The sequence below is a fragment of the Podarcis liolepis genome (assembly GCF_965112155.1).
Source record: "Podarcis liolepis genome assembly, chromosome: 4".
NCBI lineage: Eukaryota > Metazoa > Chordata > Lepidosauria > Squamata > Lacertidae > Podarcis > Podarcis liolepis.
In genome coordinates this window covers 51146652-51164113 of record NC_139558.1, presented here as the reverse complement: position 1 = coordinate 51164113, position 17462 = coordinate 51146652, and the positions used below count along the sequence as shown (strand labels likewise).

The following is a 17462-nucleotide window of genomic DNA, read 5'->3' as shown; positions in this document are numbered from 1 at the left end:
AGGTGGATATTATTCTTATTATAATTTATATCCTGCCCTTCCTCCCAATGGAGCCCCCTCCCTTTCACAGTGACAATCGGAGATTAAAGCAGGTAACTGGGTCTCTCGCTCACCCAAAGAGACCTCTTGTGTACCCAAAACCAGTGCTAACGATGATTGCATCCTCCTATCAGCTGATGTAATAGGAGGGCGGTCCTGCTTGATTTCGCAAGGCATCATTACTATACTTTGCAAAATGCTGCTTCTGCAGAGTATAGTAATGATGCCTTGCAAAATCAAGCAGGATACACACACCCCTTCCAACCATGTAATTGCTAATAGCAGCTTTGGAAGTTGGTGAGTTACCCTGGAAAAGAGTAAAGCACCCATTTCCAGATCACCATTTTTGTAGCCTTGAAAGTTGCCCCATAGGGCTTCTAGTTATCAAAACAAAACATTAGTCATGGATCTGCCACACCACATCTGGGTTTGCCCTGAATAACTTGGAACAGATACCTATTTTGTATGCGTTATAATATGTAACCTTAATTCTTAGTGCCACCTGCCAGCTTGTTAAACTTATATCTTGCCTTTCTTCCATCATGAACACAAGACCCCCACATATGGGGGCAGTCAGCCAGTTTTGTGGCTCCTGAAAAAAATCTAAGCAATTCCTGCTGTATTTTTTTTATTTCCTTCACTGACAGAACATATTGATGCTAAACGAGCAGGCGATCTATCCACACTATTTGATGTTGGAGGAATCTTTGGTAAGTTTGCGACTTAGTGTTTGATATTGCACACACAGAATCTATATGTTTCTGAATTGACTTGATATTCTTAAACACAGAGGCAAGAGCTATGGAGAAAAGCAGGTAGTGGGAACTGGTCAGACAAACTGAGCTGCTGAGCTGAGAGAGAGAATATTAAGCAGATGATGGTTTTTGTAGCAGGTGGAGCACAACAAAATGTAATACAATATTTAAACCAGTTCACATCTAAATACCTACATAACTAAGTCAGTACTCAAAACTGACTTCACCCATCACAGATCTCTACCTCTAAAGCCTTATGAAAGAAGTATGCAAAACAAGTACACTGTCAAGGTAAATTACATCTCAGTGGGGAGAGCGATCAAAAAGCCTATTCACAGGCCCTTGTACTCCTCATTCTGAGCAGAGACCACCAAGAGAGTCTTGCCTTCTGATTGAAATTAACAGTCAGGAATAAACAAGAGTATTATCTTTGCTATGCTCCATTTCAGACATTGGCAAGAAATGTTTTAATTTAACAAATTTATATACCGCCCTTCAAAAATAACATTCTTCCCAAGGCAATTTACAGACTATATCAACATATGGACAAAAAAATACAATTAACACTGCTTAGAATATATTGATCACCTGAACCCATTGTTTATCGAAACCAACAATACTCCAGCAAAATATAACATAGTACCAAATAATGCAACTACCAGAATTAGGCAAGATTATCAAATCTCCAGCCAAACCACAATTTATTGCAACAAGCCATGAAAAAAGGTGAGTTTTTAATGCCACTTGAAAGTGTCCAAGGATGAACCCTGCCTGATAGGGACTTTAAAGGTCAACACCAGTACTTTCAGTTCAGACTCGAGTGCCGGGCTCCAACCAATTTCTGAAGCACCTTTAAAAGGCAGCCTCATGTAGGTAGAGTGCATTATGGTAGTTTAGTCTGGATGTCACTATCACATGGGTGTCTGTGCTGAGGTCCAGTGGGAAATGACGGTGGGCATGTAGAGATTGAAACTGAAGAGGCTATGGGGAAATAGATTTGGGAGCATTCCGCATAAAAGTGGTAGCTGGAACCTTCAGAACAAAAAGGTTACTCAATGAAAGAGTACAGAGTAGGAAAAAAATGGGAATACATGAGCCCTACAAAGATTTGTCTACTCTAGCATCCTGTTTCCTTCAGGGACCAAACTGATACCTGTCAAGGCCTGTCAAGGTTTGCGCAGTGGCTGAGAGGGGCCTTACAAGGTTGGATCTCCCCCTGCGAATTCAAACTTATTTCTTCATCCCCTGAGGAGGAGATCTGAAACTTCCTAAGGTCCCTGGTACACTTTCTGAGGGACCACAGGAGTGTGTTCTAGAAGGAGGAGGAGGGCGACGACGACGACAATTTGTGCTTTTGGGTTTCCCACGGGTACCTAGTTGACCACTATGAGAACAGGATGCCAGACTAGAGGAGCCCTTCTTATTTATTACACTTTGATCAATTACACTGTAAAAATTATTGGTGATAGTATTACTGGCTTTATTGATGCATAATATATGCAGGGCACTTCTTTAAGAAAACAAAAGGATGCCCTTTATGGGTAGTGTCTAATGTAGTTGCAAACATGTCCTTACTTAAGATTCAGTTCCCCTAATCTTTTTCCACAGGTGGAATTTTGGCAGGCATAATATCAGACAGACTGAAGAAAAGAGCTACAACTTGTGGCATGATGCTTTTGATTGCAGCACCCACGGTACGGCCTGCTGTTTCAACTACAGAGATAAAATTAGATGTGTCTGCTAGCTGGTGCTGATTTAGCGATGGAGGGGTGGATTTTTAATGTTCTGCTGTTGAAACTGTTTAAGTGACTTTGTTCCCCACTGAAACATAAGATTCTCTTCCCCCTTGAAGGATTAGCCTTAACTAATGTGAAAATTACTATAAAATCCTAGAACTCGCCTTGCATCCTGCATAGCAGAGATCTATAGTCGCTTCGTCAGGCCTGTCGTCGGGTCCCTCAATGCAAAATAATGCAGATTTATTAATTGATACCCAGCAAAGACAACTGATCTTGTTATTGAAAAGTTAAAGTTTCATGATGAGTTGAGCTAACTGTTGCTTTATGTCTACTTTAGCTATACCTATTTTCAGCAATCAGTAAAATGGGCTTTGAGGCCACCATAGGTGAGTTCTCTGTTTTCTAGCGTTATTTTTTTAACCTATTTGGGATGATTAAAAATATATCTGGGAATGTATTTCATAATATATTATAAAATATAAGTACTGAACATAGGTCTAAGATGGTCGCTCCTAATGGTATTTATAGACCAGTTCTGTTTTGTTGTTGTTGTTTTCCCCCCAGTCGAGAATCATCTGCTCGTGAGAGCAGTGTAGCTCATGAAGTACAATCTCACATATCAATCACAGCAACATCAGTGATCTGGAGCCTAAATTGCTTCTCTGCTAATAGCTTGCCTTTTGCAAAAGCTAATGGGAGATAGTGGAATTAGCTCTACTCCCTTAATTCAGCGCATGTTGTCTTCGGTGTATAAATTCCTTACTGTAGTCTCAAAACATACACACAGAGGGGCTCTAGCCAACCGATAGTAATCATGTGAATGTCTGGGGGGCGAAGGGACAAAATATACTTCCATTTCTTTCTTCCTCACTGCATTTAAATATATTTCCTACTTCCTTACTTGGGACTGACAATCTGGAACTGGAAATAAGTAGTACAGATAATTTTCAGCCATAGTTTTACTTAGTATACCTAAATAGTAATTACTGCTTTGGAAGGGTCTAATATAGTAAGTAGATCATTGCAGTGTTGTTGTTTGTGAGTTGCGTGGTCACTAGTAGCAAATAGGAATTAGCCACTGAGGCTCGGGACTGACAGGCTCAGAAGTACAGCTCAGCAGCAAGTGGCTTGCAGATAGCATCCTTTGCTTGCAATCCTCTGCCAACTTATGTACATGTGAGCGGGTCCCACTGAACCTAATGGGGCTTAACCTCAGGTAGACTTGCATAGGATTTCACTGTGTGCCTCTCTTTTGCCTTTGGAGGTCTACTGGTTCTACTAAGGTCCAAAGTAAGCAGTAGCAGCAAGTTATTGCGTTCTGTGCTTGTTCTCACTGTGGGAGAGACAGGTACAAGGACCGATTGCCATCATTTGCCTCGCAGTCGGCAAATAAATGTGGCAGAAGGCAAGGCAGGGCAGATATGGCAGCAGTGTGTCTTATGCAGACTACAACACAACACTCTGCTCTTATTTGCCCCCAGTTCTTTCTGTTATCCATGCCTTCTCATCCTTTATTTCCAAGGCTGTGTTAAGTTGAATGTCTGCTCATCAGCTCAGTTTTACCAATAAGTCAAATGAGGATAAGAATGCCAGTCCCCTCTGTTACGTAACTTCTCCCATGCTTTCATTTCAAATATACACCAAGAACAATCCACTGGCTATTTATTACTGGGTGACCTTTTTTTTTTACCATATAAGGTATTTTGGAAAACAGAGCTTCCACTGTTTATAATTTCATAACTCGTCTGTTTGAAATAAATGTGCATTGATTAATAGATCTTTCACCCTCCATGTATTGTTAGAGCGAGCACAAATTCTGAAAATCTGCTTGTTGTGTTTAATCTCATTTCAAGTTATGCTGCTCATCAGTGGAGCTCTTGTAAATGGCCCTTATGCGTTGATCACAACAGCTGTCTCAGCTGACTTGGTGAGTATGTATCTGTCTTAATTGTTCAGGTTAGTTCTCATAATATATTAGTCTTTTTCGTTTTAATAAGAACAGGAACACATGAAAGGAGGAGGCATAATGTTCTAGAGAAGGACAGAATCCATAGGCCAGCTCTCCATTATCCTTGAAGTGTGTGAGTTGAATGGCCCCTTGAAGAAGATCCTCACTAATCTACAACTGGGTTTATGGTGGTGTATCCAATATCTGTATAATCCAATAGGAAACAATTTGAGAAGAATGAAGCTAGGAAAGGCTCCTGTCTTGACATAAAGCAAGTTCCAGTATATGGTTTTAAGGAGGAGTTCAGAAAATACATTTTATTTATCCTTTAATGTAAATATTGGAAAAGTCTTCTTTCTTTGCCGATCACTCGTAGCCAAGTAAGATTGTCTTCCATAAACACGGTTTTAACAATGAGTCCGTAGGTGACTGGGACACGGGTGGTGCTGTGGGTTAAACCACAGAGCCTAGGACTTGCCGAATGGAAGGTCGGTGGTTCGAATCCGTGTGAGCTCCCGTTGCTCGGTCCCTGCTCCTGCCAACCTAGCAGTTTGAAAGCACGTGGGAAGGTAAATGGCATTTCTGTGTGCTGCTCTGGTTCGCCAGATGCTTAGTGATGCTGGCCACATGACCCGGAAACTGTACGCTGGCTCCCTCAGCCAATAAAGCAAGATGAGCGCCGCAACCCGAGTCGGCCATGACTGGACCTAATGGTCAGGAGTCCCTTTACCTTTACCATAGGTGACTGTGGAGGCCAATTCTGGATCCACACGTCCTTCTACAGTGGGGACATTGGTTTCCGGGTGGGAGTTGATCATGGTGTGGATTTGCCAAGCGTACCTTCCTCTTAGCACGTTTCTACCTTGTGTCCTGAGTTTGAGTGTCTTCAAAGCCCATGACACCTTTGGTAAAGGCTGTTCTCCAACTGGAGCGCTCACAGGCCAGTGTTTCCCAGTATTGGAAAAGTACCCCAGTCTACAGTTACTCAATACAACCGTGTGTAAGAATTTTTACTTGCTGATCTGTGGTGGTAGTGGGACTACAAGATAGAGGAACATCAGAAATGGCCCAAATGCAAAAGCATTTAAGAGAAACTGTTGTAATGTCTAGTTTTGATTGATATAGGTTGAGCACCCCCAGATCCACCCATTCAGCTTTGTGAAACAAAGACTATTTATTTCATTTATATTCCACCTCTCTGTCCTAAGAGCTCAAAAAAGTGGAACTGTATAAATGAGAAATGATTGTTAATATTGCTACTATCTGTGCTAACATTATTAAGGTTTGAACATTTTGTTTTTAAAGGGTACCCATAAAAGTCTCAAGGGAAATGCAAAAGCACTCTCCACTGTTACAGCTATCATTGATGGAACAGGTTCAGTAGGTAAGCTTTCGCTCCCAAAATATCTGCCTTAAGAACAAAAGTTCAGTTGATGGGCCTAGTTGTAGAATGACTCTAAGTGTAGCTGCAGACCTGGAAATCTGTGCCCATCACCCCTCAGCTATTTTTCAATGGAAACCCAAGCACTTTCCTGGAACACATCAGAGCATTCCCCCCCCCCCCGCTTTGTCGCTTTCCCCAGAAAAATCCATCTTTACCATTTAATCAGAGCAAATGGCAAATCTGGTTTTCCACAGATGACCATTTGCTTCGATTCAGCGGTAAATAACTGGTTTTCGCAGGAAAAGCAGAGGGCCAAAAAAGAAAAGCGGTCAGACCTGGAAAGTCCAGACCTCTGTCTTGAAATTCAGAGCAAAAGTAAGTGTGGGTGAGCCCTCTGTCCTCTCCCATTTCAAGACGAATATTTGTGATTTCATGAAGCAGTGGTGACATACCTAGAAGCCACTTCCGAATATGTTATGGATGTTGAAATCTCAGGAACGTATAAAATATTATGCAGCCTGTCAGATGTGCTGCTTCTTGCACTGTATTGCTTTAACCCATGTGTCCTGTGTTTTAGGTGCTGCTCTGGGACCTTTGTTAGCTGGTCTCCTCTCTCCTTCTGGTTGGAACAATGTGTTTTATATGCTGATGATAGCAGATGCTTGTGCCTTGCTAGTAAGTCAAAGTATGGAATAGTACCATATTTCTGTGTCCTGTAGGCTCCTTTGTTAAAATGTAGAGTTCAGTTTAATGCGTTGACTGCATTGATTTCATAGAATCATCAAATTGTAGAGTTGGAATGCAGGAATCTCAACTAAACCATCCATGACGGGTGGCCATCCAACCTTTGCCTAAAAAATCTACAAGCGAGGAGAGTCACCACCTTCTGAGGGAGTCCATTGCACTGTCAAACAACTCACAACATCAGAAAGTTCTTCCTGATGTTGAGTCAGAATCTAGTTGTAGCTGTGTAGAGTTCTATTTAATACTTTTAATGTCTCATTTTCCCAAATGGCTTGATTTATATTTCCATTCAGGAGTGGAACTTACACAGTATATCACTGTTTTATAGTGCTTTTTTATCACAAAGGTACTATGCTGCAGTCTACATGATCAAATTTCCTCCTTAATTTTAATATAATTGGGTTTCCTAAAATAAATGTGATGATGTTGAGGTAACTTGTTCTGATTTTCTCAGCTCCATGGGGCGGGAGATGGACCTCATTTTTAAAAATACATGTAGAGAATGGGAGCTTTGGTCTCTACTTGTGAGGTTTGAATTGTTTTTGAGCATCTCTCATGCTATAAATATCTAAATGTCTGGCTACTGTTAATGCAAAAGTGAAAGTGGGAAAGAGGCACTTGAATATAAATGAGTTGTCCAGCCAAAATGGGTTTTTTATTCACATTTCAAGCTGATTGAAGCAATTACTGTTAGAACTTCTCTAAGTCTCCTACGTAGACACCATTAACAGATTATACACACACACACACACACACACACACACACACACCATATTTTTTGCTCTATAAGACTCACTTTTTCCCTCCTAAAAAGTAAGGGGAAATGTGTGTGCATCTTATGGAGCGAATGCAGGCTGCGCAGCTATCACAGAAGCCAGAACAGCAAAAGTGATTGCTGCTTTCACTGCGCTGCGATCCCTCTTGCTTTTCTGGCTTCTGAGCTTCAGAAATTTTTTTTCTTGTTTTCCTCCTCCAAAAACTACGTGCGCCTTGTCTGGTGCATCTTATAGAGCGAAAAATACTATATATATATATATATATATATATATATATATATATATATATGCAGGTTTTGGTGTCTTCGGGTGTCTTCCCGTGTAAGAGTTGGGGTGTCTAGGCGACGTTTCGACGAGGTCTCACTCGTCATCTTCAGGCTGGTGCTTTCGGCTTCTTGTTACTGGAACAGAGCAGGATCTCAGTGTTTGAGTTCCTATAAATACTGTTGAGGGGGTGTGGTATATAGCCTCCAACGTTCTGGGCAGAGGGGAAGTTCCCAGGTTAGTGTGTCTTTTCTTCTTTTGTTCCTTAATTACTTGAGGGATATCTTGAGTGATTTCTTGAGTGATATTCTGAGTACCACTTAGGTGGGTCATTAAGTGTGGATTAGTTGCTAAAGCTTTCGTGTCTTGACCTCTTGAGCTTGTGAAGAGTTTTTCTGAGAAGATGGCTGTACTGCACTTAGTTGTGCTCTGGCTTGGCTTCGTGTATAGGGGCGAGCTGTGGTTTTGTGCCCTGTGCCAGCCAGATCTGTGTAGGGATTGCAGAGGGGTGCAGCATCCGGAGGTGCCACTATGGTTTGGCTACTGGATGGAGTCTGTAATTTATCTGTGGAGAGGGTCTGGGTTTGGGTCTGGTGTGGTTGATTGGTGATGGCGTTCTGTGTGCCTCTGGTTCTGGTGTCGGTTTTTGTGGGGAGGGCTAATTTCCAGATGTCTGGCAGGCGGGACGTGTCGTCACGCTTGTTCATGTTGTGGGGGTGTTTCTCTATCTCGATGGCTTCCATGATTATTCTCTTGTGGTGATGTTCCATGTTAAAGAGCAATTTGGAATCTGCAAAATTAATTTCGTGTCCTGTTTCTTTCATGTGTTGGAAAAGAGAGGAGGTTTTTTCTTCTTTTTTGACGGCATTCTTGTGTTCTGCGATACGTGCATTTATTCGTCTGTTTGTTTGTCCAATGTACGTGGCTGGGCAGACTTTGCAGGGTATTTCATAGACCCCTTGGTTTTCCAACTGGATTTTATCTTTGGGGTTTCTGAGGATATTGGCTATTTTTTGGTTGGTGCAAAAGGCTGTTTTGATATTGTGTTTATGGAGGATTTTGCTAATTTTATCTGTAGTGCCCTTGATATAAGGAAGGAGGGCCATGCCATTGTTTTCTTCTGTGTCTTGGTTTTTGGGGGGTGTTTCTTTTTGGATTAGCTTCGTAACCCTGTTTTGCTGGTATCCATTGGCGATTAACACATTTGAGAGATTCTGTAACTCAGTTGTCAAGTGGTCTTTGTCAGCCAGGCGTTTGGTTCTAGAGATGAGAGTCTTGGCTACGGAGTTTATTTGTGCAGGGTGGTGGTGTGATTGTGCATGTAAGTAGCGGTTGGTGTGTGTTTTTTTCCGGTAGATAGTGTGTCCTAAGGAGCCATCAGGTTTTTTGTAGATTAGGACGTCAAGGAAGGGAAGTTGGTTGTTGGCTTCTATTTCCATAGTGAATTGTATTTTGGGGTGTAGGCTGTTGAGATGTGTGAGGAAGCTATCTAGTTTTTCTTTCCCGTGTGGCCAAATTACAAAGGTGTCGTCAACATATCTGAGCCAAAGTTTGGGTTTGTGTTCTGACTTGTCTAAAGCATTGGTTTCAAAGTGTTCCATGTACAAATTTGCGATGACCGGTGAGAGGGGTGATCCCATAGGTGCTCCTTCTATCTGTTTGTATCTTTGTCCATTGTGGATGAAGTACGTGTTGGTTAGGCAGTGTTTGGTCAGGTCCAGGATGTATTCGGGGGGATTGTATTTGTTTTGAATGGCTGTCAAGGCTTCATTAATGGGCACTTGAGTGAAGAGAGAGTGCCCATTAATGAAGCCTTGACAGCCATTCAAAACAAATACAATCCCCCCGAATACATCCTGGACCTGACCAACCACTGCCTAACCAACACGTACTTCATCCACAATGGACAAAGATACAAACAGATAGAAGGAGCACCTATGGGATCACCCCTCTCACCGGTCATCGCAAATTTGTACATGGAACACTTTGAAACCAATGCTTTAGACAAGTCAGAACACAAACCCAAACTTTGGCTCAGATATGTTGACGACACCTTTGTAATTTGGCCACACGGGAAAGAAAAACTAGATAGCTTCCTCACACATCTCAACAGCCTACACCCCAAAATACAATTCACTATGGAAATAGAAGCCAACAACCAACTTCCCTTCCTTGACGTCCTAATCTACAAAAAACCTGATGGCTCCTTAGGACACACTATCTACCGGAAAAAAACACACACCAACCGCTACTTACATGCACAATCACACCACCACCCTGCACAAATAAACTCCGTAGCCAAGACTCTCATCTCTAGAACCAAACGCCTGGCTGACAAAGACCACTTGACAACTGAGTTACAGAATCTCTCAAATGTGTTAATCGCCAATGGATACCAGCAAAACAGGGTTACGAAGCTAATCCAAAAAGAAACACCCCCCAAAAACCAAGACACAGAAGAAAACAATGGCATGGCCCTCCTTCCTTATATCAAGGGCACTACAGATAAAATTAGCAAAATCCTCCATAAACACAATATCAAAACAGCCTTTTGCACCAACCAAAAAATAGCCAATATCCTCAGAAACCCCAAAGATAAAATCCAGTTGGAAAACCAAGGGGTCTATGAAATACCCTGCAAAGTCTGCCCAGCCACGTACATTGGACAAACAAACAGACGAATAAATGCACGTATCGCAGAACACAAGAATGCCGTCAAAAAAGAAGAAAAAACCTCCTCTCTTTTCCAACACATGAAAGAAACAGGACACGAAATTAATTTTGCAGATTCCAAATTGCTCTTTAACATGGAACATCACCACAAGAGAATAATCATGGAAGCCATCGAGATAGAGAAACACCCCCACAACATGAACAAGCGTGACGACACGTCCCGCCTGCCAGACATCTGGAAATTAGCCCTCCCCACAAAAACCGACACCAGAACCAGAGGCACACAGAACGCCATCACCAATCAACCACACCAGACCCAAACCCAGACCCTCTCCACAGATAAATTACAGACTCCATCCAGTAGCCAAACCATAGTGGCACCTCCGGATGCTGCACCCCTCTGCAATCCCTACACAGATCTGGCTGGCACAGGGCACAAAACCACAGCTCGCCCCTATACACGAAGCCAAGCCAGAGCACAACTAAGTGCAGTACAGCCATCTTCTCAGAAAAACTCTTCACAAGCTCAAGAGGTCAAGACACGAAAGCTTTAGCAACTAATCCACACTTAATGACCCACCTAAGTGGTACTCAGAATATCACTCAAGAAATCACTCAAGATATCCCTCAAGTAATTAAGGAACAAAAGAAGAAAAGACACACTAACCTGGGAACTTCCCCTCTGCCCAGAACGTTGGAGGCTATATACCACACCCCCTCAACAGTATTTATAGGAACTCAAACACTGAGATCCTGCTCTGTTCCAGTAACAAGAAGCCGAAAGCACCAGCCTGAAGATGACGAGTGAGACCTCGTCGAAACGTCGCCTAGACACCCCAACTCTTACACGGGAAGACACCCGAAGACACCAAAACCTGCATTCCTGTACCCGTGAAAATCTACGAAAGCAAATATATATATATATATATATATATATATATATATAATTTTTGCTGCTGTAAGTGTGAAATCAGTAGTTATGCTAACATCCAACCTTGCTAGGGCCAAAAATATATATATCATAATTTCCTTTGAGGGAATCGTTTAAGTTCTCTGCAACAATTCCTAACTGGAAAACCCTCTTGCAAGGTAAACTTTGTCTTTGAGGATTCAGTAAGTTTTATAAAATCTTATATGTAGCTTAAATATGCAATTGTTGGCACCTAAGAATTGTTCATATTTAACCACCACCTCCCCACGAAAGCATTAGGTTACCATAGTAATATAGGTTTTAGTAGAAACTATCAAAGATAGAACCTTTAAAAGGCCGGGGTAGGAGCTGCTAGTATGCTTTGGTAGTTTTTTTGTGTCTTCACATTTCATTTAAGGAAGTGGTAGGGAACTGGAGATACTAAAATGGTTCCTTCAAGAGTTAATACATTGAATCCAATTTGTAAAATCAAGCCTCATTTATGCATAAGGGTTTCAATAATCCCTCCCCCCCCCCCCGCAACACACACATACACACCCTGAGTTGATAAACCTTTTCATCTCTGTTTGTAGCTCCATCTTCTGAAATATTACTGAGAGGACAGTCCTTCTTGGAGGGTGGCAAAATGTTGTTGTTGTTGCTTTAAAAAAAAACACTTTCTCATTGTGACTTTGCTCTGCATAATAATCCTTCTGTTTGTCTCGAGAACATTGTTTGTAATTTGAGAATTATTGCAGAAGATGCAGACGATTTGTGTACTTGTGCTCGTCAAATGAATTTAGTGCTGAGAAGGAACCACCAGCGACCATTGCATTGCTAGGTTTCAAGGAGCCTAGGGCAATTTGCCCTGAAGAGGCCTGAATAGCCAGTTACCCTGGTCCCTCCACATCTGCTGCCTGCTTTCACCTCATTCCCCTGATTGCCCCACTTTTTCTCAACACACCCACCCCACAACTTATCAGATGGTGTTGGAAGGGGAAGGGGAGGGGCCCTTTGCTACTGTTTTAAACGTTGTGTGGCAGCAGACACGCTGTTTAGTCAAGCAGTGGCTAAGCCAAATTCAACAGAGCAGGACCTTGGTGTGCCTGCCATCATTAAACTTAGTTTAAAAGTTTGCCAAAAGAAAAATAAATCCTTTCCCTTCTCAATTCCTCCTGGAAGGAGAGGGGAATGCCGTTGAAAATTCCAGGGCCACCTTTGTAGGCTCTTCTAAGCAGGAGGCATCAGGAAGGGGTTCATTTTTCTTTCTGTTCCTCTTTTTAAAACGGTTTCTCGTCGGCATCTAGCAGGCTGCTGAACCAAGTGCTTGACCTTTCCGGCTTCAGCACTGTGTACAATTTCCCAGAGTGCTAATCTCTGAGCAAAACCCTCTCTGGCATAACAAAGATGGCAACAGGGACAGCTGCAGTCAGCTCAGCAGGTGTTTTGCTGCAGAAGTGTTCTTAAATTACATGCACACAAAGCTCTTGTGTATAATAGTATCAATCAATCAATCAATCAATCAATCAATCCCCGCCCATCTGGCTGGGTTTCCCCAGCCACTCTGGGCGGCTTCCAGCAAAATATTAAAATACAATTAAAAGCTTCCCTAAACAGGGCTGCCTTCAGATATCTTCTAAAAGTCAGATAGTTGTCTATTTCTTTGACATCTTGTATCTCTAGTAGTCATTTACCCACTCTACTCTGGGGTCTCTCCAGTGCTTTTTTCCTTAAAAAAAAATATGTTTAGGGGTACTCTCATTTTCCTACTCATATTGAAATACTGCCCCTCAATGAGGGCAAACTTTGCTTCACAAAATGTTTAGGGGTATGCATACCACTGAGCGCTGCACCCCCCCCAAAAAAAAGCACTGGGTCTCTCCCTCACAGTTCCGTTATATCAGAGAGATAAACCTAGTTACTTAAGGAAATGATGGCGATACCCTTTCAGAATAGTGTAAGGACAACCTAGTTAGCACATCAATCCGTTTCCCAACAGGCTTACACTCCCTCTACTGGGCTCTTCAGCAATTTGCGGCTACAGTTTTTGCTTCTCTGCACTTACATTTACACTTGGTCTCAGACATAATACAGTGGTACCTCTGGTTAGGAACTTAATTCGTTACAGAGGTCCGTTCTTAACCTGAAACCGTTCTTAACCTGAGATACGACTTTAGCTAACAGGGCCTCCCGCTGCTGCTGTGCTGCCGGCGCGTGATTTCTGTTCTCATCGTGGGGCAAAGTTCTTAACCCAAGGAACTACTTTCAGGTTAGCGGAGTCTGTAACCAGAAGTGTTTGTAACCCGAGGTACCACTGTACTGTGCATGGTTCATTATGCTGCATATTTGGCTAGCAGATTAATATGTCATGCATTATACAGGGGCTATAGTGGGCTTTTGGTGACCAATGGATTAATTTATATGTCCAGTGCTTAAAAGGGGGCAGTTGTTTAAATTAGCGACTTCCAAAAACCTTTTGTTTGCCAAGTTCCCCATATGAAAAAATTAGATCCATTGCACATCCTGGCCCCTTTACACTAGAAGATGCGAATCTGCCACTAATCCATAAACAGCACTTTTATCCAGGTAACCCAAGTACCTCCTTTCATTTCTTTGCTTCAGGTACCTGGCCTACAGAGATGTAACCACATTAGTTTGTTGTAGCAAGAACAACAAAAGAGTATTGTGGCACCTTAAAGACTTATGTCATTATTGTGACATAAGTTGCCATGGTCTTTTGTCAGCGTCCTAAGAGAATTCATTCCCTCCAGTCTGCCCTCACTTTTGCCTGAATGCTGCCCAGTCCCTCACTTTAAGACACCATCTTTATTTACATGAAGAATTCATGTCAGGCGCCATTTTTGCTCTTGACACTGTTTTTATTTTATTTTATCTATACAGTTCTTGCTCCGCCTTATACGAAATGAACTTCGATGTAGTCTGGATCGCACCCTGTAAGTTTTGGCTTAACTTCCTGTGTGCCAATACATTATGTTTACATTATATTTAGCTAACATATCTTTCCATTCAACAACAACGTGACAATTTTCTTTCTTTTTCTATGTTTGGATTTCTGTACTATTTATCAGCTTCTCAAATAATTGTTTGAAAATGTTTTATTTGTTTATTTAAAAAATCTTTTAGTTGTTGCAAGAGCAGATAAGATGAGTCCAAATATCTCTGATACTTGTTTTCATGTTATTTGTCACCCTTTTTTAAATTGCAAGTTCTTTGCTTCCTAGGCTGTGGTCTAGAAAAGGTCTAGATACTCACGGTCTTCTTCCAGTTTGTAAAATGCCTTTTGCCAGCAGGAGTTGCTGCAGCAAACATCTCCTTCAGCACACGTCACTCTCTTTTTATGCATACACCTTATACTTTCCTACCACTAGGAAAATTACAAACGTGTGAAATTAAAGTGGAACTGGACTGTGTCCATATCTGATTCTGCAGCTGGTCTGAGGCACACTATACTGATTCTTGATAGGCCTGGACAGTAAGGAGTTTATAAAACCAATACTCTACTGCACAAAGTTTCTGTTTCATTCCATTTCAGGGTGCTAAAGATAGCTAATTAAGGAGCTTGGGCTCTAGATGATTTGCAGTATATGTAGCCACTCAGTATTGAAGAGCAACGGGAAGGGCTTTCCCTTACACTAGCCCTAATCCAGTGAGATAACATCCCCTTTTCCAAAAGCTATTGTACACCACTTTTGGGTTAGTTAAGCTTTTAGCAGCCAGGAGTGGGCATAGAAATGTCTTAGCTGTTTTATTTATTGATTATTGATTATTGATTTTATTTTATTGATTTCATTTATGAATCTATATATTAAATATGAATAAAGACCATGATGGGATGCGGGTGGCGCTGTGGTTTAAACCACAGAGCCTAGGGCTTGCCGATCAGAAGGTTGGCGGTTCAAATCCCCGCGACGGGGTGAGCTCCCATTGCTCGGTCCCTGCTCCTGCCAACCTAGCAGTTCGAAAGCACGAAGTGCAAGTAGATAAATAGGTACCACTCTGGCAGGAAGGTAAACGGTGTTTCCGTGCACTGCTCTGGTTCGCCAGAAGCGGCTTTGTCATGCTGGCCACATGACCCGGAAGCTCTACGCCGGCTCCCTCGGCCAGTAAAGCGAGATGAGCACCGCAACCCCAGAGTCGGTCACGACTGGACCTAATGGTCAGGGATCTCTTTACCTTTACCTTAAAGACCATGATAGATAATTATATTTAATTAAAACAGCTGTTCCTTGCCCTGAGCTATTGTGAGATGTCACTCGGAAAGCTAAAAGGCAATTAAGGGGGTGGTGGGGCTTCCTACTTCGAAGGTAGTAATTACTATATATCAAGATATATCAACTCTTGTTTCTTGACTGCTCATATCCTTCATTCTCTTATAGGTTTAAAGAACACTGAATTTTCAGAAACAAGTAAATTAAAATGATTGTTTTTTTGAAGACTTTGACTGTGTTCCAGAGAGCCTATTTATGACCCACTACCAAGAAGGAGGCTGCTGTGCTTGAAAATGAAGTAGGAGTGGGGAATCCCAGTTGCACATATTTCTCTGGATCCTGGTCTTTGTGGATTTTTTGTTGCTGATTTTTTTTGTTTTTTGTTTTGTTTTGTTTTTTGCATTTGAGCTGCATTTTCTGAACAGATTTGCACGATTATGGGAAGAAGGTTTCAAAATTCATCTCCATTCCTCCCTCTTTATTTTGCACATGTACCAATATCTCAGGAAGGAGAGTGTCCTCAAAGAAAGGAGCTGTTAACTATTTTATGGACTAACTGAGCCAAAGAAAATGCGCCTTGATACTAATTTTGTCTTAAGTAAGTTTTATGTTACATGATTGGTTTCATTTAAAAAAAAAAAGAATGCAAACAGATCTAAAGGAAATGGAGCTAACTTTAGATGCTTGTTTGCAGTGTGCTAAGAAGAATTAGCAAAACATTGAACAAAGTGTCCTTCATGTTATGTCTGATCTTGCTAAGAATGGCTGTTGCTGGGTATCTGATATTTATTCTGTTATAAGAAAGCAGGTTGTCCTATTATCCAGCATAATCAACTAACTTTTCACACTGTACAGTTTCAAAACGATGTTATTCTGTGTATCTAATGGGTTGGAACCTGAAGTGCCGGGTATATATGGTGGTTACTCTGCAATTGTCCAGTCCCCTGCTTCTGAACCTAATCTCATGGAGTCAGTAACTGGAGAACAGTACCCTTTCCTATTATTATTATTTATTTAATAAGCAGTACCATCTAGACTTCTGGGTAACGCTGATTAAAAAGAAGGGTCACTAGCCAATCCACTTATGGCAGGCCTTGTCTTATAAGGCTTAAAAAAAATTGTTGAGGGTGTTATCATAAGAAGCACAAGCAGTGTAGCATCTTTGGTCTCCTCTAAAATTGCTGGTCAAATTTGGTGGCCAATGATTGGTTTGGAGAGTTAAGATTGCTTTGGATCAACCATTCCAGAGTGCTCACTCTTAACTGTACAAGCCAGGATTTCCCCCTTCATTTTCTATATGCAGAAAATAATGTTGCTTGAGGCCTTAGTCACTCAACAATTGGGACCAAAACATTCTGCTGAGTATTTTCATTATGACAATTGGAATAGTCGCAATATTTTCTACAGCGTAAAAGTCTCAATTTGTATACAAATTGCATATTTAAAAATAATTTAGATAAATTAAGAAAGGAAGAAAGAAAAACACGTATATTTTATCCCAAAAAAGCACAAGTGTTAACTGTTTGTTGTAGTACTTTCCCCCCATTCATCCTTTTAAATTCCAGAGAATTCGAAGTCTGTCTCTGGTCTGCAAAGATGTATAATAGAACTATTTTATTTAAAAAGGGACTCATATTACATGCTGTTCAATTGTTTTAGTATTTTTCAATATGTATACTGCTACTGATGTATTTATTAATAAAGTTCAAAATCCAGTTTTTCCCCCTTTTGGACCATCAGGACTATGTTTAGTTTTTATTAAAGTTCATAAACTTACCTATTTTTCAAGAATTGTTTTCTTACTTAATACAGTGTACACCAAACTTGAACCACAAGGCAGAGGCTTACATGAAGATATGAATCCCATTATCAGTTAAGCCAGACAGAATTAGTGGATATATCTAAAGTCCTACATTCTGTATCCTCATTTCCCTGCTCATTGTGGCAAATTTCTACTTTAAAATAGCCATGGTTTTCGTAGTTATGTGTACAACTTGAGTA

At 41.3% G+C, this 17462-nt stretch overlaps 1 protein-coding gene across 8 annotated transcripts in view; it reads left to right on the top strand.

The window, feature by feature from the left end:
* The window catches only part of SLC37A1 (solute carrier family 37 member 1), a 41920-nt gene extending 24683 nt beyond the window's left edge, over positions 1-17237 (top strand). For all 8 annotated transcript variants that reach the window (XM_083500450.1, XM_083500447.1, XM_083500444.1 and 5 more), the window contains 8 exons: positions 687-749; positions 2403-2488; positions 2871-2919; positions 4387-4460; positions 5787-5865; positions 6443-6540; positions 14134-14186; positions 15630-17237. In XM_083500450.1, the coding sequence (XP_083356576.1) occupies positions 687-749; positions 2403-2488; positions 2871-2919; positions 4387-4460; positions 5787-5865; positions 6443-6540; positions 14134-14186; positions 15630-15645 (518 nt within the window). In that variant the 3' untranslated portion in view covers positions 15646-17237. The remainder of the gene's footprint in view (positions 1-686; positions 750-2402; positions 2489-2870; positions 2920-4386; positions 4461-5786; positions 5866-6442; positions 6541-14133; positions 14187-15629) is intronic.
* The last annotated feature ends 225 nt before the right edge of the window (positions 17238-17462 follow it).